General features: G+C 51.5%; 1 protein-coding gene and 1 long non-coding RNA gene across 5 annotated transcripts in view; both read left to right on the forward strand.

Annotated features, from left to right (window-relative positions):
• Positions 1–23563, forward strand: part of ACTN1 (actinin alpha 1) — a 96540-nt gene that overhangs the window by 44223 nt on the left and 28754 nt on the right. For all 4 annotated transcript variants that reach the window (XM_082733986.1, XM_082733989.1, XM_082733987.1 and 1 more), the window contains exons 2-5: positions 9020–9134; positions 13129–13248; positions 21223–21309; positions 23165–23252. In XM_082733986.1, the coding sequence (XP_082590112.1) occupies positions 9020–9134; positions 13129–13248; positions 21223–21309; positions 23165–23252 (410 nt within the window). The remainder of the gene's footprint in view (positions 1–9019; positions 9135–13128; positions 13249–21222; positions 21310–23164; positions 23253–23563) is intronic.
• LOC309866354 lies at positions 290–7196 on the forward strand. Its single transcript, XR_014312595.1, has 3 exons — positions 290–3775; positions 4017–6752; positions 6887–7196. It is a non-coding gene; the product is annotated as an uncharacterized lncRNA (long non-coding RNA).

Consider the following 23563-nt stretch of genomic DNA (forward strand, 5'->3'; position numbering starts at 1 on the left):
AGCAGGTCAGCTGTCAGTCTCGAGACTGAAACACTGATCATACTTGGAGTTCATGGAGATGAAACTGTCCCTAATGGAATTTATTGGCCTCTTTTTTTTTTTTTAAAGATTTTATTTATTTATTTATGAGAGAGAGAGAGTGAGAGCGAGCACAGGCAGACAGAGTGGAAGGCAGGCTCCCTGCAGAGCAAGGAGCCCGATATGGGACTCGATCCCAGGACGCTGGGATCATGACCTGAGCCGAAGGCAGCTGCCTAACCAACTGAGCCACCCAGGCGTCCCATATTGGCCTCTTTTGATAAGGAGCAGAGCCTATCAATCGGAATCAGCCCTACAAGGAACAGAAGATTGCTCCTGGTGCTCTTTGTGGTTGTGCCTTCTTTTTTTTTTTTTTGATTGTATAGTTGCCACAGCATTCCATTGGTTTTTGGTGTACAGTAGTCATTCTGGACAATTCTATACCTTATGCTATGCTCACCCCAATTGTAGCTCTCATCTGTGCTTCCGTCTTTGAATTAGGCACATTATGATGGGAAAAGTCGCTGGATTCCAGCCTGCCAGGTGTGAGGGACTTGTTTGGGGTTCCATAGCTGGAAGGGGTCGAGGTCAGTTATCTGGGATCACATGCGCACACCAGGTCCTCTTAACAATGGCTCCCCTGGAGTGATCCCAGAGAGTGGGAGGGTGTGCCCGGGAGAGGTGTGGGCTGCACATGAGCCCAAGGCCTGGATGGATGGGCGGCGGGATGAGACGGCGCTGCTGTCTCCCCACCACGGCCAGGCCATCTTATTGGGCTGCAGGTGGGTTATCTTGTTTCCTCTGTCGTGCGACCAATAGAAAAGGCACCTTTGTCAACAGAGGCTTCTCTGGTGAGGTCAGCCAAGAGTGGACGGCCTGGATTGTGTTCTGAGGCAAGTAAACATCCAAAAGGAAAGTGCTCGCAGGGAGAAGGGCGAGGGAGCAGATCGTTAATGCAGGTCGTATTTGCAGATGCCTGATCCAGGGAAGCAGAGAATGTCGGGCATTCGCTTCCTGAAGCCCCGGCGTCTTCACGTGTGGATGGCGTCTTCACGTGTGGATGGGTTTTGTTTCAGGTGCTTTTCACGTTCCTGGGATCACTCACTTAGCTTTGACCCTGCTGCTGTACATACGGTTCTGTATCCTGCTTTTTGGTTAATTGTATCTAAGGGTTCTTTCCATAATAATACATAGTTTCAGAACCTCTCATTTTGGCTGTGTAATGTTCCATTAAGTGGATGAATCATAATTTACGTTACTGATACTTTATTAGTATAATTGGGGCCGTTTCTAATTTTTTCCTCTCAAGTAATGCTGACAAGAACATTTTCTTACTCGTGGCCTTAATTTAGCAGTGTTTGCCCAGAATAGCGCCTAAGCATTGGGCTAGGGCTTGCGTGCACTTCAGTTCCCCTTGGTGGGGAGCTTTCCTCAGGAGACGTAGGGCGTCATCCTGCCCGCTGTGACGTCATCCCCGCCTGCTGTGACATCTTGCGGGGCCTTGTCTGGGTACCCACCCTGCCATGGGAATGAACAGAAACTTACTTTTGCCAAGGTAACAAGTGACAGTCGATAAGATACCCTTTGTTTCAGTTCAAGTATGGCAGCGTGAGTGGTACCTTTCACTGTCCTCCCTGGTGACAGGTATCAGTCCTCGATCCAGCCCAAGTGAGGGGAGCCACCGCCTCCCCGACAGGAAGTCCTGTCAGCTTTTGCTGCAAGATCCCTAGGCGGCTGGCACCCCTGCTGTGGTGGCTGCAGGGGTGCCAATGCACACACCATTGCATGCTTAGTACTTGCCATCAATACCTTGTACGATCCTGTTCCTGTGTGTGCCACTTTTTTTGTTAGGAGACTTAGGAAGATTCCATGTTCTCCCATTAAGGGGCTAAGAGACCCTAGGAGTCTTTTTAAAATTTTTTTTTAAATATTTTGTTTCTATGTAATCTCTATAGGCAATGTAGGGCTCCAACTCAGAACCCCTAGATCAGGAGTCACTTGCTCTGCCAACGGAGCGAGCCAGGCGCCCCAGTCCCGTTTTCCTCACACTTGCCCCTTCTGCTCATTTATTTAACCTCTTTGAGGCTTCATTTCCTCATCCGTAAAATGAGGACGGTAAGAGCCCCTGCTTCAGAGTGGTGTTGCGAAGATGTCAGAGTTAAAGAGGGTGAAACACTCAGAAGACGGTCTAGTCCACAGATGTGCTTGTAGAGTTAGCTGCTAATATTGTTATTTAGGGCATGTGTTTGTCTCCTCTGGGCTTTCAAGGGATGGTGACCTTTGGTTGTCACCACTTGAAATGGGGAAATGTTAGTGGTGTCTCACGGGAGGGCCCCCAGGGGAGATCCTGAACATCTGTGATTCACAGGACAGGCCCCCCCGACCCCTGACAAGAAACCAGCCCCAAGTACCAATAGTACAGAGGTTGAGAAGCTTTGCCCACACCTTTAAGTGTGACTCTTGGTAACTGAGCTCTTTGAACATATCTCTAAAGTAACCTTTTCAAGGACTGCCTTGGTCTCTCAGAGAATCAGCATCGTGCCGGGGGGTGTGTGGATCTCTCTGCAGCACCCTCACCAAGCATATGCTGTTGGCAGGTAGCACACTGGACATTTGGTCTGTTCTCACACTGAGCTCTAGCCTTCCCGGCACTGTCCTCCATCCTAATACTAGTAGCCACCATTCTTTGAACCTAACGCATGGGAGATCGCGCTCAGCGGTTGCCGTGTATTTGCTGCACCCATCCCCTCACCATCCTTGGAGGTGGGTTCTGTTCTTACACCTAGTTTACAGATGGGCAAGCCAGTGAAGTCACTGGCCCACAGTCGCACAGGAGCTAGGACTGGGCCTGGTCAGTCTTGCTCTCAAATCTATATTCCTTACTTTGCCTCCTGACTTGTCCAGCAGACTTATTTGCTCATCCACGGGAAGGTCTTTCAAATCTTTGAAGTGAGCCGCTGAGTCCTCTCTTCTGTCCTCTGGTCAGACAGCCCCAGTTCTCAGAGTTTCCCGCAAAGACATGTTTCTGATCTGTTCGCCATCCAGAATGCTCTCCCATGTCTTGATGACCGCCTGCCTCTTCCTGGCTCTGCTCCCGTCACCTCTCTACCACGCTGCCCCCAGACAGGCTGCCCCTCCCACACCAGCTCTCCTGATGGGCCATCAGCTCAGACTCTGTGCCACAGCTGACCCGAGTCACCCAGATTCCATCTGGTTGCTGGTGTCATTTCACAGTGACCCATTTTCAATGATACTTTGTAAGATTCAGCCCACCGTACCTGCAGCCTGAAATCGGCAGTGTCCTGGTGGAACGGAAAGTGTGTGGCACGGGGAGTCAGGAGGCTGGCTTGCGACCATACCCGACTTGGTGGCCTGCGAAGAGCTACTTGCCTTCTCTGGTCACGTGTCCTCTGTTGTAAAGGGAGGCTTTGACGTGGGTGCTGTTAGCATCGCTTCTGGCTCTAACGTTCTTCAGCAAAATGTATTGGGCAGCAAAAACTTGTAATAATGGTAGTTCTCATTATTGTGGTAGCAGTGAGAATAGGTAACTATCAGGCAGCCACTCTGTCCCAGGCTCTTCTCCGTAATTTAAATGCCTCATCTTAGGGAACCCCCTGGCCCCATGTGTTTTTACCCTCTTCATATTAAACCCGCTCTACAGGTGAACACCTTGAGCAAAGCCACACTGAGTCGCTTGCCCACCATTACCACGTGACCCAGAAGTGGTGGGACCCAGCTTTGCATGATCTTCTTTAAAGTGAATCCTTCCGCGGGACGCCTGGGTGGCTCAGTTGGTTAAGCAGCTGCCTTCGGCTCAGGTCATGATTCCAGCGTCCTGGGATCGAGTCCCACATCGGGCTCCTTGCTCCGCAGGGAGCCTGCTTCTCCCTCTGACTCTGCCTTCCACTTTGTCTGCCTGTGCTCGCTCTCACTCGCTCTCTCTCTGACAAATAAATAAATAAAATCTTAAAAAAAAATAAAAAAAAATAAAAATAAAGTGAATCCTTCCAGACTCCCAAATGCTTGCTGTCCAGAGTGATCCTCTAGTCAAGTGCCCTGACTTCCCGTGTTTTAGCATCTCACGTTTGACCACTCCTTCTCCCACTAAGATGAAGGCTCTGAACGCTGCTTGACTTTAAAGGTTCAGCCTCTGACCTGTGCTTATGGGGTGATCCTCTGTACTCCAGAACCAAGCTGAATATAATAATACAGATACTCTTTTGGAATCTTAAGGTATAGACAATAATGATGATGCTAGTGACTATTTCTAACACATTTACTGTATTTCAGATGTATATTAATACTATGTTATCATCATTAGCATAAATTAGTAATATTAAGGTTAATATTCTCTTTTTTCTAAGTTTTTATTGTCTACTTTTATATCTTATTTCATTTTCATCACAGTTCTGCCGACTAGATGCTATTGTCTATTCCCATTTTACAGATTCGAAAACAGAAGCTCAAGGAGATCCGTGTGACTCAAGTCCCATTCTGGTGTCTCTGAGCTGGGAGTGGGCGACAGCACGTTCTCAAAAGCCACTTGTTTTCTCTGCACATTTTAGGGGAAATATTTACTTGTTAAAGACGTAATGGAAAAGTATTAGAGGATTTTCTGTGACAGCAGGACTTTGAGGCCCGTAGAGAAAGAAGGTAGACAAAGGTGCTTCCCCATGGCTAGCTCCATGGAACTCAGCCTGGGCTCAAGCACCCTCCTTCTTCTCCCCTGTCTCCCCTGTCAGGACATGTCCATCTGTCCCCCCACCCCCAACTTGGGGCCTGGCCAGGCCTATTGGCAGCCCTGACTTTCAACCATTAGATAGGGTTAGATATGCAGATTGGAGGTGGGTAGACCAGGTCTGAGAGAGGTTGAACCCGGGTTCTGGTTCTCTGCCAGCCCCTCCCTGTCTCCCAGCACCCTCCGAGGCTGCAGCTGGAGGAGGGTAAAATGGGAAAGGAATGAGCCCTTCCAGCATGGGGCCCCAAGCACATTTCCTGAGATCTCCCAGCACCCCTGAGCCCATTTCTGCTGCAGAGTGCATCCACCAAAGGCCCATTGGCAGCTTCGCTTCTTTTTTTTTTTTTTAAGGTTTTATTTATTTACTTGAGCGAGAGCAAGGAAGCATCCACAAGCAAAGGGAGGGGCAGAAGGAGAGGGAGAAGCAGACTCCCCACCGAGCAGGGAGCTCGATCCCAGGACCCTAGGATCATGACCTCAGCGGAAGGCAGATGCTTAACTAAGCCACCCAGGTGTCCCCCATCAGCAGCTTCTGTCTCTTTAGACTGATCTGAAGAAGGACCCAATGATGGGGCTCTTGGAGCAATAGGAAGGTCCGATAGGGTGAGGCAAGGTTGGGACTAAGGCCATAAGACGGCCCCCTGCCTTTCATTTGAGTGAGGCTGGACCCTAGCCCAGCTGGGGTAGCACTCCTCACCACACTGGGATGCATGGGCTGGAGGCGCTGGGCCCTGGGTCTCTAACTATGGGCATCACTTGTAGCTGTTGGCTTTTTGTCCTTGTTGGAGCTTTGGGGCACTGCCAAGGAGCAGGTGCAGGTGTCGTCCTCTGTGATAATGTTGGAGGGTGAACGTAAAGACCAAGGTCTGTTCGCACATCTTCACCAGCAAGTGGGACAGCTCCATCCTTTGTTCATCTGGTGGAAATGACTGGAACTCTGTGTTTTGAATTTAGTTTAATAAGTCCTTCACTAAGGAGCTCCTGGAGGGCTGCCCTGGCCAGGGAACCATGACTCTTCAGTCCAGACACAACAGTGGGGTTGTACGCTGGAGGCGAGCACATGGCTGTGTGGTGCTCACATTGTCCTCCCCACTCCTTTGCCCCATTGGTTTCTTCTTTGGTGAGGATCCACAGAGCCGCTGTCCAAGTCATGGGCCTCCTGCACCCCACACCACAATGTTAGTCCTTTCCCAGAGCACAGCAGAGTTCTCAGACACACGGGGTGTCATATTGGGAGCTCAGGGCTGCACTTTGGGGTGGTACCCAGACAGAGTTTGGTGGCTGAGGGCAGGAAGGAGACTGCAGGCTGGGGGCACAGAGCAGGTGAGTCCACCGGGAGGGCAGCTGCTTTATCTCCTCCTCCTTATCACCGATGGCACACTTTCAAAGTGACAGGCAATGTACAAGTGTTTTCTAGTTAACCCTCCTGACTTCATAAATCACCGTCACTGTCTGGCTTTTACTGGTCAGGGAACTGAAGTTGAGGGAGGGTAATCTCCGAGTCACACAGCTGGAAAAGAGTTGAACCAGATGTGGTGCACCCCGACATGCCTGGTCTCAGCCCGCAAGTGACCTCCACCCCTTCCGTCCCGTGGCCTGAGCAGCGTGAGAGGTGCTGCTTATTGGTGGAACTTCCTTCAGGCGCCCCTTCAAGGCAGTCACCTGTGGGGCCCAGGATGGGAGACTGAGGGTCTCCCAGTGGCGCACAGCTCCAGAGGCCTCAGAACCAGGGCTTTGTGTGGGAGCCATGAGCAAACACAGGTGCATTTCTGTCTCCCAGAGTGCTGAGCCTGGCTTCCCCAGGAAATGGGGTCGGCTGCTTTCAACAGCATTTTCCTCTTGCAAAAGCAGTATTTTTTTTTTTCAAAACCAGCCTCTTCTTCCTCTCATCCCCAACCCCGCTCCACAGCTGAGCGATAAACAGATCTCATGGCCCCCAGCTGTGGCCAGTGTGGGTGATCCCCACCAGGACCTTGGCCACATTGGACCCGAAATTGTCCCCTGCCGGGGGCGGGGGGGCACTTCCCTTGGAGTCTGTAGGAAACCCCGGGCAGAGGCTGAGTGTGGGCCTGGAAGGGAGGTGAGAGCAAGGCGTGGTGGAAATTACAGATGGTGGTAGATGAGAAGAAGCTGCCCTCCCCCCGCATACCGATCGTGGTGACACCCGGGGCGGGAAGTATGTGGACAGGTCACAGCTGGGAGAGGATATGGAACTCACAAGATAAATTCTCTTCAACATGAGAAAGTTCCCTAATATGTTTTACAACAAAAAAATTTTAACAAAATGAAAAAGGCTAAGTACCCCCTAGTCTCCTGCCAGTTCGCTGCGCCAACACTAGGGGCAGGGCACCCAATAAACAGACCTCCTCTGAGTGGTCTTACGCTTCTGGAGGGTGGAGGGTCCCCAAGGGCACTGTTTGGCCCAACAGCCCGATGCCCGGATACCTCCCGGCATCATCCACAAGTGCATCTGGGTCTTCTAGAACCATCCCCCCATCCCCCTAGCTTTGCAAGGCTCCTTCACCATGCTCCTTCACCCAGCTGTCCAGTTTTTACATTGTCTGGAATGTCTGCTGCACAGGGGGTTTTTGCTGAGCAGGGGTTTTTGCTCTTTTGGTCACTGCTGTGTCCCTTACCCTGTGCTCTGGAACTCTAGGCAGAGCACTGAGGCCACACTCTCTCCGACAAGTGTCCAGGCAGTGACCGTGCACTGGGATAGGGGCAGTCATGGCGTGGGTGCAGGGTGCTTTGGGCTCTATGCCCCCAAACCAGGTGTGGCGGTGGGCTGTCAGGAAGGCTTCCGGGAGGAGGTGATCGCTGAGCCTGATCTTGGAAGATGAGTGTGAGCTAGCCAAGCGTGGCATGGAGGACATTCCAGCCTGAGGATCAGAATCTATCCCTGCTCATCCTCATCTGTGTGTCAGTCTTCCCAAAGCTTCTGGATAGCACCCGCAAGCCTCTTCTCCATCGTGGGAGCCGACTGGCAGAGTGGAGTAGCATTTTAGGGAGAGCGAAGTCGCCTCGTGAGGCGTGATTTAAAGACGAGGCTTGGACTTTGGGGTGTTGTCGCGCTGCCTCCTCCTCCCCACCTGCGTGGACTGACACCGTGTCCCTCCTTCTTGCTCACTGGCTCTGCAGCTCTTGCTCAGAAACCCGAGCAGCCGTTTCTTTTCTGCTCACGACCACTGGGGTGCCATTCCTCTCTTCTGCCTGTTCCCTGCCACTTCCCTTTGTTCCCCCCCAGGGCAAGAGGAAGTGGTGGGGGAAGGGGGTCATGAGTCTGGTGACCTTTCTGAGGAGGAGGGGTGGTTCTGGTGTGCCTGCTACTGGTTGAGTAACACACCGCTCACCATTGCAGTTTTGCAGGGCGGGTGGGAGGGTTGCTGACTGGCGCTGCTGGGGGCGGCGGGGGGCTGGACATGGGCCCTTGAGACCCTGTGTTGTTGAAGATGCCGTTTGGTGCATAGAATTCTGGAGTTGCCAAGAAGTAGATTGCATCTGAAGCTGGAGAGCTCTTCTTTCTGGGGAGAGACCCCGCCCCAGTTCTAGGCCGGCTTGGGAAATGGAAGCACCTGCTTCTGTCTCTGTTCCTGGGGTCAGCCTGTTCCTTGTGGGAGCCACGAGGTGGCGCTGTCTTTGCGGGACTGCTTGGCTGATCCCGGGCTTCTTCAGTGTTGCTGCTCTCCCCTGCCCCCTGCCCCTGCCACAACCCCTGCCCGCAGACTGGAATGGGCTTTCATTTAGTCTCCTCAGAGTCCCTTCTGGAATTCTTCCTCACACCTTTGCAGCTGGAAGTGCCTGACACCCTGACGCCAGACAGACAGACACACACATACATACATGGGCGCATTGGGGTCCTCCCCTTTCTCTCCTTGTCCTGATACCGCCTGTGAACTGTGAACTCAACAAGACTCACTAATTCTTTCCTAAGCCAGCTGCCAAGTGGACAAAGATTTATTCAACTCATTTGCCCTGGTAATTAATTAAGGCTCACTCTGCCTCCCCTGGGATATTCTGCCTTGTAACTATGAGGATGGAAACTAAGCCTAAGAACCTAAGAGGTCAGTTGCCAGCCCTTCTAACGGCGCATGGAGAGGCCGCAAAGGAGGGTCCGTCCCAGGGTTGCCCGCCCATATCATCCACACAGCGCCCGGAGAGGGCGTGGTCGGCGGGGCCTGGGACCCAGCAAGGCCCCTATGAAGGCCTCAGGGACTCTGGGATGTGTGGGGAGCCTGACCACTTGCTCGTCTTCCCTTTGCCTAGACGTTCACGGCATGGTGCAACTCCCACCTCCGCAAGGCGGGGACGCAGATCGAGAACATCGAGGAGGACTTCCGGGACGGACTAAAGCTCATGCTGCTGCTGGAGGTCATCTCAGGTGAGGGGGGCCACCCCGGCCGAGGGTGAGGTGCTTGCCTGCTGGGTTCGGCCCCGGGGGTGGGGGTGGGGAACGCTGCCTTGACACATTAGCTTCTACTCTGCCTTTGCTTGTGGTGAGCCGTGGGTCTCTTGGAAGAAGCTGGGGGCGCCATGTGTGAATTCAGACTAGGAGACTGGGTTTGGTCCTGGCTCTGCTGCCAACCATTCACGTGTCCTTGGACAAGTCACTGTCTTTCTGCCTCAGCACCCTCATTGGCAAAAAGAAAGAAGGTCCACCATGGCTGACCATCTCCAAACTTGGCTCTACTAGTACCTCTCCACCTCTATCCAGATGATCCCACTCCCTTATCTGGCCCCCAGTGAAGAATTTGGATGTCCAGAAATCTGGAGAGACAAACTCCCCCTGAATGTAGTCCTCTGCCTTCTTAGGAATACCTTTCCTCCACCATGCCTTCGAGGTTGGTGGTTCCAACATTCACGCCTTGGTTTATACACTGGGTAATCTTAGCTACTCTCTTCACTTTACTTTCTACTTCAATTATCGGTGATGCTCAGACCTGGTTTCAGTCCAGCCTTTTCCCTCAGGCCCCACCTCCACCCAGATGTCCCCCCAGCATCCCCTCAGTGTGCCCAAGACTATGCAGACTACCCTTGGCCCCGACAGACCTCTTTCCTCCTATATTCTCTGTCTTCTTCTCCTAAACCTAATGTAGAGCTCTGAGACAATGCTTCCTTTGCTTTGCTTTCCAACTTGGCATTCAAGTTCCATTCCTTCTATTTCCTTCTTCTGTTAGCCTTTTTAACCTCTGCTATGTGGTATCAGTGTGGGCCTTGCCAGCTCTCACCTAGATGATCCGCAGAGGCCTTGGACCCCTCCCAGCTTCTTCCCCACCGCAGTCCATCCTCTGCATGGCAGCCCAAGGGGCCGGCTCAGGCCCAAATAAGGTCTCGCTGTCTCTTGCTCAGAGCCCTTCAGTGCCTTCCCAGGGCTCGAAGCCTACAGCCCACATTCCTTCACATAGCTTGCAGGATCCTTTGTGAGCTGGCACCTGTTTCATTTTCAGCTAACTTCCCAGAAAGGTATCAGACCTCAGACCCTCTGTCACCCCAAGAGACGCGCAGTCCTCACCAGGGACGGGCTCTCTGCCCTCTGTGCTTCTGCACCAGCTCCAGCCAACTCGTTCCCCGGAACTTTTAAATATCCTCCTGCAGGTGAAATTTGTGTGTGGGTGAATGAAGATGGGAAGGAGGGATTGTGTGTGTGCGGTACAACCCACGAAACAGAAAATCAAGTGTTTTGAACATTTTCGATTTCCTGGACTATTTTGTACAGTCCCTTTGTTGTGCAGATACACCAGCATCCATCTGCGATTTCTCCGTCCCCCCGCATGGAGACCCCAAGCCCATCAAACACCAGCCCCCCCCGCCCCCCCCGCTCCCTTCTCCCTCCGCCCCAGCAGTCACCCTTGTCTTAGTTTCCATGAGTGTGACTGTTCTCGGCACCTCATATTAGTGGAATTAGTGGAATTACAATATATGTCTTTCTGTGGCGTATTTCATTATAATGTCTTCCAGGTTCGTCCATGTGTCCTCTCCCCTTCCTTTTTGAGGCTAACATTGCGCTGTACATACACACCACGTTCTGTGTACCCATTCATCTTCTGGTGCACACTGGAACTGCTTCTTCCTTTTGGCTCTTGCGACTAGCGCTGCTGTGAACTTGGATGTACGGATATCTGTTTGAACCCCTGCTTTCCGTTCTCTGGGGTAAATACCCAGAAATGGAATTGCTGGATCATATGGTAATTCTAGGTTTAATTTTTTAGGATCCACCGTACTGTTCTCCTCCAACTGCCTTTCTGAGTGTTCTCCCCTGCCTCCTCTTTTAGTTTACACAAACCTGGTGGTGCTCTTTTTCATTCTTCCCGGCTCAGCTCAGGGTTTTCCTCCAGGAAGGCTTTCCCCGAATGAGTGGCTGTCCTCAGGAGTGACAGGAGCTCTGGGCTCCTGTCACACCCCGTTAATTCCTCTTGTCATTCCTGTCATGTCATTTGCCCACGGTATGATCATTTTGGGCCCATTTGTGCTTTTTCGCATCCCACTCTCAGCTGCTTGGGGCAGGGATGGTCTCATCTCTGTGTCCCAAGGGCTCAGAACGGTGCTTGGCATGTGTGTGATGGCCGGCAAATATTGGAGTGACCGGATGCCCGGCTTTTCAGCAGGACTAGCTGCATATTCCCCACCGAACAGGCGGGCCTGTGCCCAAGGGGACCTGTGCACGTCCGTGAACTGGGGTTCTCTCTTTCCTTGGGGTGGGGGACATTGAGTCACTGAGACATTGCATTTTCTTCCTTGAGCATTGCGAGGGGAGTAGGAGGACAGAAGGAAGGGGCTGGTGCCCCCAGTGGTCCTCTGAAGAGTGTCCCCAGACCACCCCCCGCCAGAATCTGCAGGAGAGCTTATCCACATGCAAAGTCCTAGGCACACCCCAGACCTCCTAATTTCCAAAATTAGGAGGCAGGGGAAGGGAGCTGGGCATTGGAATTGCGAGAACTGCCGGCCTCGGCCTCGCTGCCTTCACTGTCCCGATGGAGAAGTCCTGTTCCAGCCAGGGTACACAGCTGGGGGGCTGGCTGGGGAGCTCAGGCTTGGCAGGACCTAAGGGCTAGGGCTTCAGCAGGAGAGCTTCAGGGCGCGAGGCGGGATGGGGTGCTGCCTCATCCGTCCAATGGGAGGGAGTCCCCGGGGCATTTCGTCTGCCCAGGGGATTGATGGGGTACCTCGCTTTGGAGGCTGAGCAGGGGCCACAGCCTTGGGAGAGCTGCAAGTGGAAGGTCTTAATTTAATCATTAAACCCCAGCTGTGCTTCCTTGGGAGCTGCCAGGCCTAATCACATCTGTGGCAGGAAGTCTGTTCTCCAGAAGCTGGGGTGGAGGGGGCCTGGGAGGCCCCCTGGAGAAGCGCTGCTACCACATTGTGGCTGTCCTGCTCCTTGAGCTCTCTTGGCCAGGCTGCTAATGTCCTGGGTGTGGCGGGGGGGGCGGATTGTGGCTGGGTGGGGCTGGAGACCATGGCAGGTGCAGTGGTCCTGAGTTTTGGGCTCTGGGACAGTACTCAGCCTCCTGGGATCCCTGGCCTTTTAGAGACTCTAAAGCTATGTGTCCTTCCCTGGGATGGGCATGCATGTTGCACATTTTAATTTTGAGTTTTAGTTTAAAGAGGTCCCTGAATGCCTCTGTTCTGAGCTGAAAGTGCTCTTAATGGGGTCTTTGGAGAACCAGCTCTTTGCCTGCAGCTTCTGACCCTGGAACCTGTGTTGGAGGAGGGGGTGGACTGAGGGTGGGGAGTTGGCTTGGAGCTGAGCCAAGGATGCCCACAGGAGGTGGTGGTTCTCGAGCAAGCGAGGAACACCGTGGGAAGCTTTCTTTGAACACTAGGGGCCTTTTTCAGAATATTCTAAAGTGCCCACACATCTTCCCAGACCAAGCAGTATAGAGTAGAAGGGGTTCGGGGCCTTTGCATGTGCTGTTCTTCTGCTTTGATCATCACTGGCTGCTGTCGCAGCGCAGCTGCCCTCCCACTCAGAGGCCTTTCCTGACTATTCCACAACTCCTTCATGCCCCACCTGTCCTCCTCTGCATCCTCTTTTTAGGCATTTATCCTTCAAATACGTTTACACGTATTTGTGTGTTTCTCTGTTGAAGCTCTGTCTCCTCCTGGTCCAGAAGTGTGCAAAGGCAGGGAATTGTTCTGTTCACCCCTGTATTCCTAGCGCCTGCCAGGTCCCAGACATAGCGGCTTAATACAGATCAGTTGGGTGGGGGCAAGCACTGAGGTCTGAGAAGTGGCAGGAAAGAGGCAGGGTCGACTCTCCCTGTCACTCCCTGCGAGGGGGCCCCTCGCTGCTCCTGGGCGAGAGTGTCACGAGAGCAGCCATGCTCCCAGGAAGCAGCACTCGACCTTCCCTGCCCTCCCTCTTGATCTGCATGCAGGGGAGCGCTTGGCCAAGCCGGAGAGAGGCAAGATGAGAGTGCACAAGATCTCCAATGTCAACAAGGCCCTGGATTTCATAGCCAGCAAGGGGGTCAAGCTCGTGTCCATTGGAGCTGAAGGTGAGTGAGGCCCGCCGTCTGGCTGCTCGGCAGAGCCTGATTTTCTGCTCCCTGTTCTCTTGGCCTTTTCTGCCCTGACTCCTGGGTTCCCACGCTGCTGGGTGCATTGGGAAGTGGGGGGCAGCGAGCACCTCCATCTGGTCAACCTGCGGATTCTTCATGTAACAGCTGCACTTTCCGTCCAATCTCGGCACCCCCCACATCAGCTCTGCCCCCTGGAAAACCAAGGACCTGCTCCCTGGTCCTGACCTAGATCCCTCCCACCCCCAGCTGAATCCTGGTGCCTTGAGATCCTGTGAGAGTGGAGTGCCACCTCCCTCACCCACGGGCCTGCCTGCACTCTGCTGCCTGAGGCAGAGAATTCTGTTGCCTGGAGAGTGTCAGACATGCGCTGGGTGGAGGTCTTCCCAGGGGTCTGTGGGGAAGACTGATGTCCAGAAGCCTTCAGGAACGTTTCCTAATAGCATTTCTCTACAGATTAGGTTCTTGACTTTTTTCCTTTCACTTGAAAACAGTTTTTTTTTTTTAAAGCTCAGTATACATTGTTATTTGTTCTTTTTTTTTTTTTTTTTTTTAAAGATTTTATTTATTTGTCAGAGAGAGAGCGCAAGCGAAAGTGAGCACAGGCAGACAGAGTGGAAGGCAGAGGCAGAGGGAGAAGCAGGCTCCCTGCAAAGCAAGGAGCCCAATGCGGGACTCGATCCCGGGACGCTGGGATCATGACCTGAGCCGAAGGCAGCTGCTTAACCAACTGTCCCCATTGTTATTTGTTCTTAATGGTTTAAACGAGGCAGTGCAGTTTGTTTCGGTGTGCACTGTGGTGTTCTGGAAGGATTTGGGGAGGGTGGAGGAGAACGGAACACCGTAGCCAGGCCGTGTCAGCACTGTGCCCCGTGGATTCATCAGGACTCCCTGGGCACCTGTGGTGCAGCACCAGAAATCTAAAGCTGGGAATCTTTCCATCCGTTCACTCACCATTTCACATGCGCGCGTGGCTGTGAATGCCGGAGCACTCACGCCCTGGCGGGTTCTGGGCGGGAGACGATCTCACTGATCCCTCACATGGCCTCCTGGTGGCTCTCGGCGTTACCCTCATTGGATGAGAAGAAACCAGATGCCTAACGAGATGAGGTAACGTACTGAAGGTCCCAGTGTCTATAAGGGGCAAAGCCAGAGTTGAGACCAGGTCTGTGTCGGAGAAATCACCCCCCCCCCATCTCCCCCACCCCTCTCTTGAAGAGGGTGGGGGGCTCGCTCCAGTAAACCAGAGGAGCACATCTCTTCTCTGGTGGGAGGAGTCTAAAGCTCTCCCCGCCCCCACCTTCCTTTCTAGAAATGGAGGGATTTTATATTGTTACATCAAAGGCAAATTTTAGTGCAGTATCGGCAAACCACAGTCCACGGTCTCAGATCCGGCCGACACGGGTTTTTGTACATGCTGGAACCCAGCCACACCTGTCTGTTTACATTTCTCTTTGTCTGCTCTCCTGCTACCATTGGCAGAAAAGTTGTGACAGAGACCGAATGGCCTGCAGAGCTGAAAATACTTCCTATCAGGCTTTTGCAGAACAATTTCACCAAGCCCAGGCTTTCTGGGGACTCAGGTTCACGTTTGAGTGGTCATGGGTGCCACCAAGTGTGTCCCAGCACACCCTCGGCTGTGAAGCAAAGTCCATGTCTTCTGCGTCTGTGTGGCGCGCACAGCAGGTGCTCAGGAGATGTTTGAAGGACTCACACCTAGCGGGGTACTTGTTTTTTGAGTGGAAACATAGTCTCTGCTTCTTGAAAGAGTAGTTTGCTCTATTAGGGAAGATTAAAGAGTTGGCAGAAAAAGTTTCCATGAAGCAGGGCTGGGAAACCAGAAGCAGGGCTGGGGTGGTCTGGTGTAAGCTTACATGTCCCCCTGGGGCAGGGCAGTAAAGGATGTGTAAGGGAGAGCTGGGGTGATGGTAGGGATGGGTGGGGATTGTGGAGAACTGGGGAAAGCAGGTCCTTCCTCCTAATCGGGGCACCTGCCAGGCAGGTCTGATTGATTGTTGCTGTGGGGCGGGGGGATACAGGTCCATCATGGCAAGAGCTTTCCATCTTTTTTCGAAAAAAGCCAGAAATCCAGATTTTTAGAAAGAAAAACAGCTACCTAACAGGTTTTTGTTTGTTTGTTTGTTTCTGTTTTTGTTTTTTTAAACTCTGAGCAATAATTCTACGCTTTAAAAAAATAAAAAATTAAAATTTAAAATTAAAAAGAACCCTCTGAGGTCCGAAGGGGAGCAGGAAAGGGGAAGATGGGAGAGAAGAGCACTTGCTCCCAGCTCTTTGGCTAGACAGGATGCTTTGGCTGGGCTCTCCCTTTCTGCCCGTGAGCAGGCCTGTCGGGTGGTTGTCATCAGCCACATTGTGTAATCCCCGCAGCTGAGGCTGAGAAGAGTTGCCCGGGTGGAAGCCGGTGGTGTGGCTGAGCACAGGCTGTGGGTAGATTCCTTCCGTGGGGCAGAGCCAGATTGAACCCGGGAGTTCGGGCTCCAGAGCTGAGATCTGAACCTCTTCCCATCGCTGCAGACACGGCGTGTGGGGGCCGAGGGCAGGACTTTACTATGTGCTTGTCCTCAGCTACGGAGGGCTGGGTCCGCTTGGCTGTGCCTGTTCCGGCAGAGGGTGAGGAGCAAAGACAGACCCAGGCATAAACTCTATCCGGTGCCTTTGACCTTCCAGGAAGTCAACCAAGCTGGCCACTATTTCTGATTTGTTTCACACGGGCCTCGCTTCTCTGAAGATTTTGAAAGGCTCCTTTAAAATGAGATAATCCTGACCTCCTCACTGCCCTCGGGATTCCTTGCTGTAGGCCGAGCCTTCTACGTTGAAATCACCTCTCCTGTTTCAGACTGAGCTCTAAGATCATGTGCTGGGATGCCTGCCCTGCTGTGCCAGGAAACTGGATGAGGCCACAAATGGGGTTTGTTTATTATAATGAGATGCGGTTTATTGCTGTAGACTAACATAAAACGCAGTGGAGCAGATCCCCGGAGTGAGCACTCATGGGGGTCTGGGTGGGAGAGATGTTGCTGGGTATGCTGAGGGGCATCCTGAGCTGACGGGGGCAGGCCTGGCGTGGGCGAGACCCCAGACCTTTAAAGGATTATCATAGGGTGCAGGACTAGACTCTGGTGAGCCCCTGATGGTCAAACCCAGGCCCAGGTGGCCCTCTGGGAATGGAATGGGTGCTCTGGAGGGGCCTGTGGTCCCAGTCCCCGATGGTGTTTGCACAGAGGCCGAAAGTAAGGGATTTCCTTATATCCAGGTGGGATTAGAATAGATCCTTGATTTAGAATACACTTGAGGGTGCCTGGGTGGCTTAAAGCCTCTGCCTTTGGCTCAGGTCATGATCCCAGGGTCCTGGGATCGAGGCCCGCATCAGGCTCTCTGCTCAGTGGGGAGCCTGCTTCCCTTCCTCTCTCTCTGCCTGCCTCTCTGCCTGCTTGTGATCTCTGTCTGTCAAATAAATAAATTAAAAAAAAATCTTTATAAAAAAAAAAGTTTAGAATACACTTGGTTTAGAATGTCTAGACTTCATGGACTTGAGACTTGACTTAGGTGAGTGGTTGGTATTTAACCCTGTGAGAGGACCAGAAGGATTTTTTATCTGAAGATCTTCGGGCGGGGAAGGCCTGATGGCTTTGAGTGCCAGGAGCCTCGGCGTGGTCTTGATGATGGGTCACCTGTACTGGGGGTGAAGCATGGGTCTGGGAGCCCGTGACCCCCGGCGGTCTAGTTTCTGTCATGCGGAATGTCTTCATTTTACCATCTGAGTCATGCACGGGGTGACTGCCTCCATAGGGTGGGGGCAGGGGTCAGTGCAGGGTGTGAATGCGTCGTGGCAGGCTGTAGACCAGGAACGGCAGAAACATGGCTCCCCTTCTTCCTGTACCCATAGTAGACAGTTTAGTCTGTCATTGTGTTTTGTCCCCATGGCCCAGTGTGGCCTTGGGACCCTCCTTTGAGACCCAGCATTCCTGGCAGTCCCCTGACATAAGGCTTCTGGTGAGATGGGCATCCGTGATCCAGACCCACAGATGCCTGGGAAAAGGATTTGTTCTGGGGACCCTCGGGGTTGGGGGGGGGCAGGGGCTATGCTCTGGGGTTGGGATAGGGGGGCAGCAGGCCCTGAGGCTGGGGTGCCGTAGGGGATGTCAACCCACTCTTTTTGCCTGTACTTGGCTCTCCTGTGTCCTACAGGATCTGGTATGAGTGAGACTTCAGTGAGCAGAAATCCCTGGGGTTTCTAGGGAAGGGAGGGAGGAATAAGTAGGCAAAAAAGAAGCCCCTCTTGTCTCCCTTAGTGCTGGGAGGGCACTGCACTCGAGGCCACAGGAGGCCTAGGTGTTTGGCCTTCACAGGTCAGGTATGGGGGGAGCCATGGGATGGAATAGAGGCAGGGGGCCAGTGCTGCAGCCTCTGCCCTCGGAAAGGTTAAGACCTCGCCACCTGAGCCTCTTCTAGATGTTAAAAAAATAATCCCGTGTGTTGGAAACACTGTCCATGAAAAATTTCACACTTGCTTTTTCCACTTTCCATATTGTAAAGATTTCTCTAGGTCATTAAAAACTAGTGAAGGCAATTCTTAGTGGCTGTGTTCATGGTTGAGCACAGCGGCACTCTGTTCCAGACCTGGGTCCTGCCTTGGAGGAGCCCGAGTGCGGTTATGATCTCCCAGCCACGGGCCTGAGTAACCTCTGCCCGTTCACCCGCACGTGGGTTGTGCCCTCCAGTGCTCCCTCATTCATTCATTCATTCATTCATTCAATAGATGTTGATGGAGGGCTTTCTCTGTGCCTGGCACTCCCTCTGCTGGACTCTAAGCAGTGATGCAGAATGGAAAAATTGTTCCCCTCATGGAGCTTATGGTCTGGAAGGGGAGAGAGAGAAAATACACACACACACACACACACACACACACACGCACGCAGATATACACACACGCAGATACACATACACGCAGATACACACACACACACACACACACCCCAGGTGGAGAAGATTCCAGCAGGAAGTGCAGGTGGGAGGTTTCCAGGAGAAGATGAAACGGAGATGGAGGGAGGTGGGGGACAAGTCTCGTGCTTATCTGGGGAGGAGAGAGCTGTGGGGAGGCCACGTGACGGGAGAGTTGGGAGGGGTTTGTCAGGGCCCCACTGGTCATGGGCGTGGACTCTGAGGCAGGTGGGAAACCACCGAGGTCCTGAGCGAATGGGTGATGGGCAGGGAGGGCATTTACTCCATCACACCTTGTACTGGGTGTATTTCTGCTTTCCAACTTCGGGCCACAAGAAATGACCCTACAACAGGCCCTGTCATACAGCAGCCTTACGCCGCGTGTCCGACCGTCGGCTCGGCATAGATTTCTAGAGGGAGAGTTCACTGTCCGGAAGTCGAAAAACTTCAGGGTGCTTGATCCTGTTGCCAAATTATTTTCCAGAAAGTGTGTTTTTGTTTTTAAAGATTTATTTATTTGAGGGGCGCCTGGATGGCTCAGTGGGTTAAAGCCTCTGCCTTTGGCTCGGGTCAGGATCCCAGGGTCCTGGGATTGAGCCCTGTGTCAGGCTCTCTGCTCAGCAGGGAGCCTGCTTCCCGCCGCCCCGCCCCCGCCTGCCTCTCTGCCTACTTGTGTTCTCTGTCTGTCAAATAAATAAATAAAATCTTCAAAAAAAAAGATTATATTTATTTGAGAGAGAGAGCGAGTGAGCACTGGAGCATGTGTGGGCAGGAGGAGCAGAGAGAGAGAGAATCTAGAGCAGACTCCGTGGTGAACATGGAGCCTGACACGGGGCTCGATCTCACGACGCAGAGATCACCACCTGAGCCGAAACCACAAGTCGAATGCTAAACTGCGTCTGCCACCCGGGCACCCCAGAAAGTGTTTTTTCACACCAGTTTACACTTGTATCCACAGTGTGGTCGGAAGCCTTTGTTTAACACATTAACCCACGTGAAGGTGTGTGTTCCTTGTTTTTTCAAGTGGCTAATTTAATAGCTAGGAAAATGTTAACATTTTTTTTTAAATTTTATTTATTTATTTATTTATTTATTTTTTTTTTTTTTAAGATTTTTATTTATTTGTCAGAGCGAGCGAGAGCGAGCACAGGCAGACAGAGAGGCAGGCAGAGGCAGAGGGAGAAGCAGGCTCCCTGCGGATCAAGGAGCCCGATGTGGGACTTGATCCCAGGACCCAGGGATCATGACCTGAGCCGAAGGCAGCCGCTTAACCACCTGAGCCACCCAGGCGTCCCAGAATGTTATCTTCTTTAATTACAAGAGAGATTGAACATATGTATAAATTGGTTATATTTTGTGTTTTGTGAAATATTTATTCAAGTCTTTCGCTTATTGTGAATTTAGACCTTTTTCCTTATCAATTTATATCAACCCTTTAAACGTTACGAAACCTTTGGAAATCACAAGTGAAAGGGCGTTTTTGAAAAAAAATCTGTGGGCGCCTTGGTGGCTCGGTTTTTAAGCATCTGCCTTTCACTCAGGTCATGATCTCAGGATCTTGGGATCGAGTCCCGCATTGGGCTCCCCTGTCCGGCAGGGAGTCTGCTTCTCCCTCTCCCACTCCCCCTGCTTATGTTCCTTCTCTTGCTGTTTCTCTGTCAAATAAATAAACAAATAATCTTAAAAACAAAACAAAACACAAGAACCAAGTCTTGAAGGACTGATTCTTCACTGAGTAACCTTCACCGCGTCTCCCACTGTGCTCTGCGCGGTGCCGGCTGGCTGTTCTACTGCTTAAGGAAGGTGGTTGTGTGCTGCTCAGTTCTCCATCTCTCACCCAGCAGTCTGACTCTGGTCTGTGGCCCACTGGTGTCTGTGGCTCTGGGAGGGCTGTGTGAGGCCCTCGTGAGCAGGAAGAGTCACAGGCTGTCCACTGCCCGACATGGGCCCTCTTCCTCCTCGGCACCCCGATGGGGACTCAGCAGAGTTGCCCACCCCCCCCACCCAGGTATTGCCGGCAATGCTCTGCCCCTTGCTGAGCCTACAGCAGCATGCGGTTTTGCCCTCCCTTTCGAGGTCTTAAGATGATAAGATCTTAGAATGTAATTTCCTTAGTGGAATTCACTCTTGCTTAAAGGGTCTGCGGGAAAGACCCTAGTGGACGTGGGCTCGGGATATTGGGAGTTCCTGGAAGTTACCCCTTCTCCCGGTCTTGTTAGGGTTTTCCTACAGTCAGTTTTTCAGGTTGGAAAAAATAAGATATTTCTTGGATACCAGATGGTTAGCTGAGTACCTTGCCGTGGGGCTGGGTTACTGTCTCCTGGTTTGGAAACAGGTGAGGGTAAGGAGTCTACATTTGATTGGCATCAGTTCAGCTCCCAAGACTATTAAGTGGCTCCATGTCTTAGGCTCCTTAAAGAGAGGTTTTTTTTTTTTTTTCCTCTTTTCTGTTTATATTCCCTGCCTCCGGGCCTGGTAAAGGAAAAAAATGACTTCATAGAATTTACAGCATTTTTTAAAAGTCTCTTAAAGTGTTGCTTAGACTGAATTTTTAATGGATTATCTCTTAATTGTGAAGTTTGTTGTTTGATTTTTTAAAAATAACATTAGTGCCCAAGTAATGGCATGGGGTTGATTCCTTTTGATCGATTCCTCTCAGTTGTGCCTGCACTTTTGGGTGTGGATGGTTCACAGAGTTGCCAGAACATTTGTGATGATTTAGAAACCTGTCCCTCTTCTCTGTCCGTCTCTCTTGCCTTCTGTGATGCACCCACCAGAATGGATCACACCTATCTCGTGTCCCGGTCACCCCCAAGGAGGCTTCTCTCCTGGCACCTGTGATAACCTGATGGTACTTTGAAAAACAACTTCCTTTCCCTAGAGGTGGAGCTGTGTGGTCTTTGATTTCCTGCATGGTTCATGCAGTGATGTGGGCACTCCGGGAGTGTTAATCCTGCCCCAGCTAATAGTGTCCCGATGCCATTTCTGTAGAAATCGTGGATGGGAACGTGAAAATGACCCTGGGCATGATCTGGACCATTATCCTCCGCTTTGCCATCCAGGACATCTCTGTGGAAGGTGAGTCTCCTGCTTTGCTTTGTTAGTTCCCAAGCCCCCTTTTCTCCCCGACCCTCACCATCACGTCTTCCTCCCTGAGCTCAGCTTGGGGAACCCTTGACCCCCTTCAGTGGGGGCCTAATCATGGGCTGCCTCCTGGGTTTCTTGCCCATTGGTGGCATCTAGTTTCTGTAGAGAAACTGGAACTGTTCAGGTGCTGGTTTCCACTGGTGCATTGGCCCCAGGGAATCCCACTCACTTGGGGACTGCCCAAGGGTGCATGGGGAAGTATTGGCTCTTGGGTTGTTAAATCCAAAAGGGCAGCCGGGAGGCCATATAGCAGGGCTCCTGGTGGACCTGAGGTCCTCCACTTTGCTCCCATAGCTCCCTCTTGTGGCCACTTCACAGATCTTTAAGAGGCCGCTCTAGGTTGGGGCTGCCATCTCGTTAAACTTGGGGCCCCACACTCTGGCATTTTTTGAGCTTTATATCTGATGTGTGTACATTTATTTTGTAATAAATTATATTGAGATATTGTTATTTGTATCATGAAACACACATACCAAAACAAATTTTAAACAGGTGAGATGGAGATAATATTTTTAAAGTATTTTTTATTCATGGGACACCTGGCTGGCTCAGTTGGTGGAGTGTGCTGACTCGTGATCTTGGGGTTGTGAGTTCAAGCCCCACACTGGGTGCAGAGATTCCTAAAATAAATAAATAAATAAATAAACACATAAACTTTACGAAATATGTTTTTATTCATTTTCATGGCCCAGGAATCGTAGATTTTTATTCAAAGTAATTCTTTTGATGGAAAGAATGTAGAATAAATTGCTTTGTTATGGAAATTTTTGTTTGACATGTGATGCTACAACCATGGGAAGGCCTACGTTTAGGGCTGAAGTAGTTGAAAAGGTGTCCACAGTAGTCACTTCGAACATGGATCTTGTTAGTGATGGTAGCTATAAATCCATTTTCAAATTGCCTTCTTGATGAGCTCAGTTTGATTCTTTGGGGACTGATTCCTTCTCAGCTCTGGTTAAGTTGTCGTTACTTCAGTCTTGTAAAATAGCTGATGAGCTTGAGCTGAGAAGAAGCATTAGCTTTGCTGATTTTTTTTTTATTGTTTGTTTGTGCTTGAAATACTATCTTTGCAGAAATCATTTCATGTCATTTAAAAATCCATTTTGTGAATTGAAAGTAAATGAGATCACCCATGAACCCTCTCCTCCGGGTACCATTTCTGCAATTCATGGATGTGAGCACAAGGGGACAGTGTGGTTTGCCGTCTGTGCTCGTAACTCCTGGGGTCCCCTCAGACACCCACCTGCTTTACCTTACAGACACGGGTCTGCTTCACACAGCAGTGATGTCCATCCATGCATTAAATATAAGGAAACTTCTTAGATATTCTAACACTTCTGCCCCACACACGGCTCTGTGCACTCTGCATGGCCGGAATACCCCTCCCCAGAGATCCTGGGACTTTTCATAGATGGATCAGACATAGACCTGACATAGATTGCTGATTTACTTTGTAATGCTCCATGTCTTTGAATTAAGGGAAATAATGGGGGAGATATTCTGAAAGCTTGGAAGGCCATTATATCAGTATTTAAATGTGTTATGTGGCTAGTTTGTAAAAGCTGCCTCACTTGCTTCTCTGTTTCTCAAATAACTTGTCAAACTTCGTTGAGGAAACAGACTTAGTGGCCTAGTAGCCCCAGGGTTGGAATCTAGGGGTCTTTGTATGGACCCCTCATGAATGAGCATGGACCCTGTGGGCATGGTGGGGTTCCCATGAGCCAACACCCCTGCCTGTGCTGAGCCAGCCCACTGACCTCTGCTCCCGTTGTCCCCCTCCTCACAGAGACTTCTGCAAAAGAAGGGCTGCTCTTGTGGTGTCAGAGAAAGACAGCCCCCTACAAGAACGTCAACATCCAGAACTTCCACATAAGGTCAGTGGCTGGAGGCTGACAGGTTCTTGCAGAACCTGGATTGTTCCCCACCAAGACTCCTTGGTTCCCTTTGGCTGGGGGTAGTCTCAGCTCTAGAACAGAGCAGAGGTTCCTGGAGAAGAAGTTACTTTCTGCGGGGCGGGGGGTGAGGGGTGCCACATACCTTCCAATGCCACCTTCCCCCCCAAGGAGAGTGTCCAGAAAGTTCTGTGGGGGGGAGGCAGGGGAACAACAGAGACCTGGGTAAAGAGTAGAGTTGGATGCAGTAGGTGTCTTAGCTTCCCAGGCCCCCCAGAATCTTGAACCCAGGG

The sequence above is a fragment of the Mustela nivalis genome (genome assembly GCF_964662115.1).
Source record: "Mustela nivalis genome assembly, chromosome: 6".
Lineage (NCBI taxonomy): Eukaryota > Metazoa > Chordata > Mammalia > Carnivora > Mustelidae > Mustela > Mustela nivalis.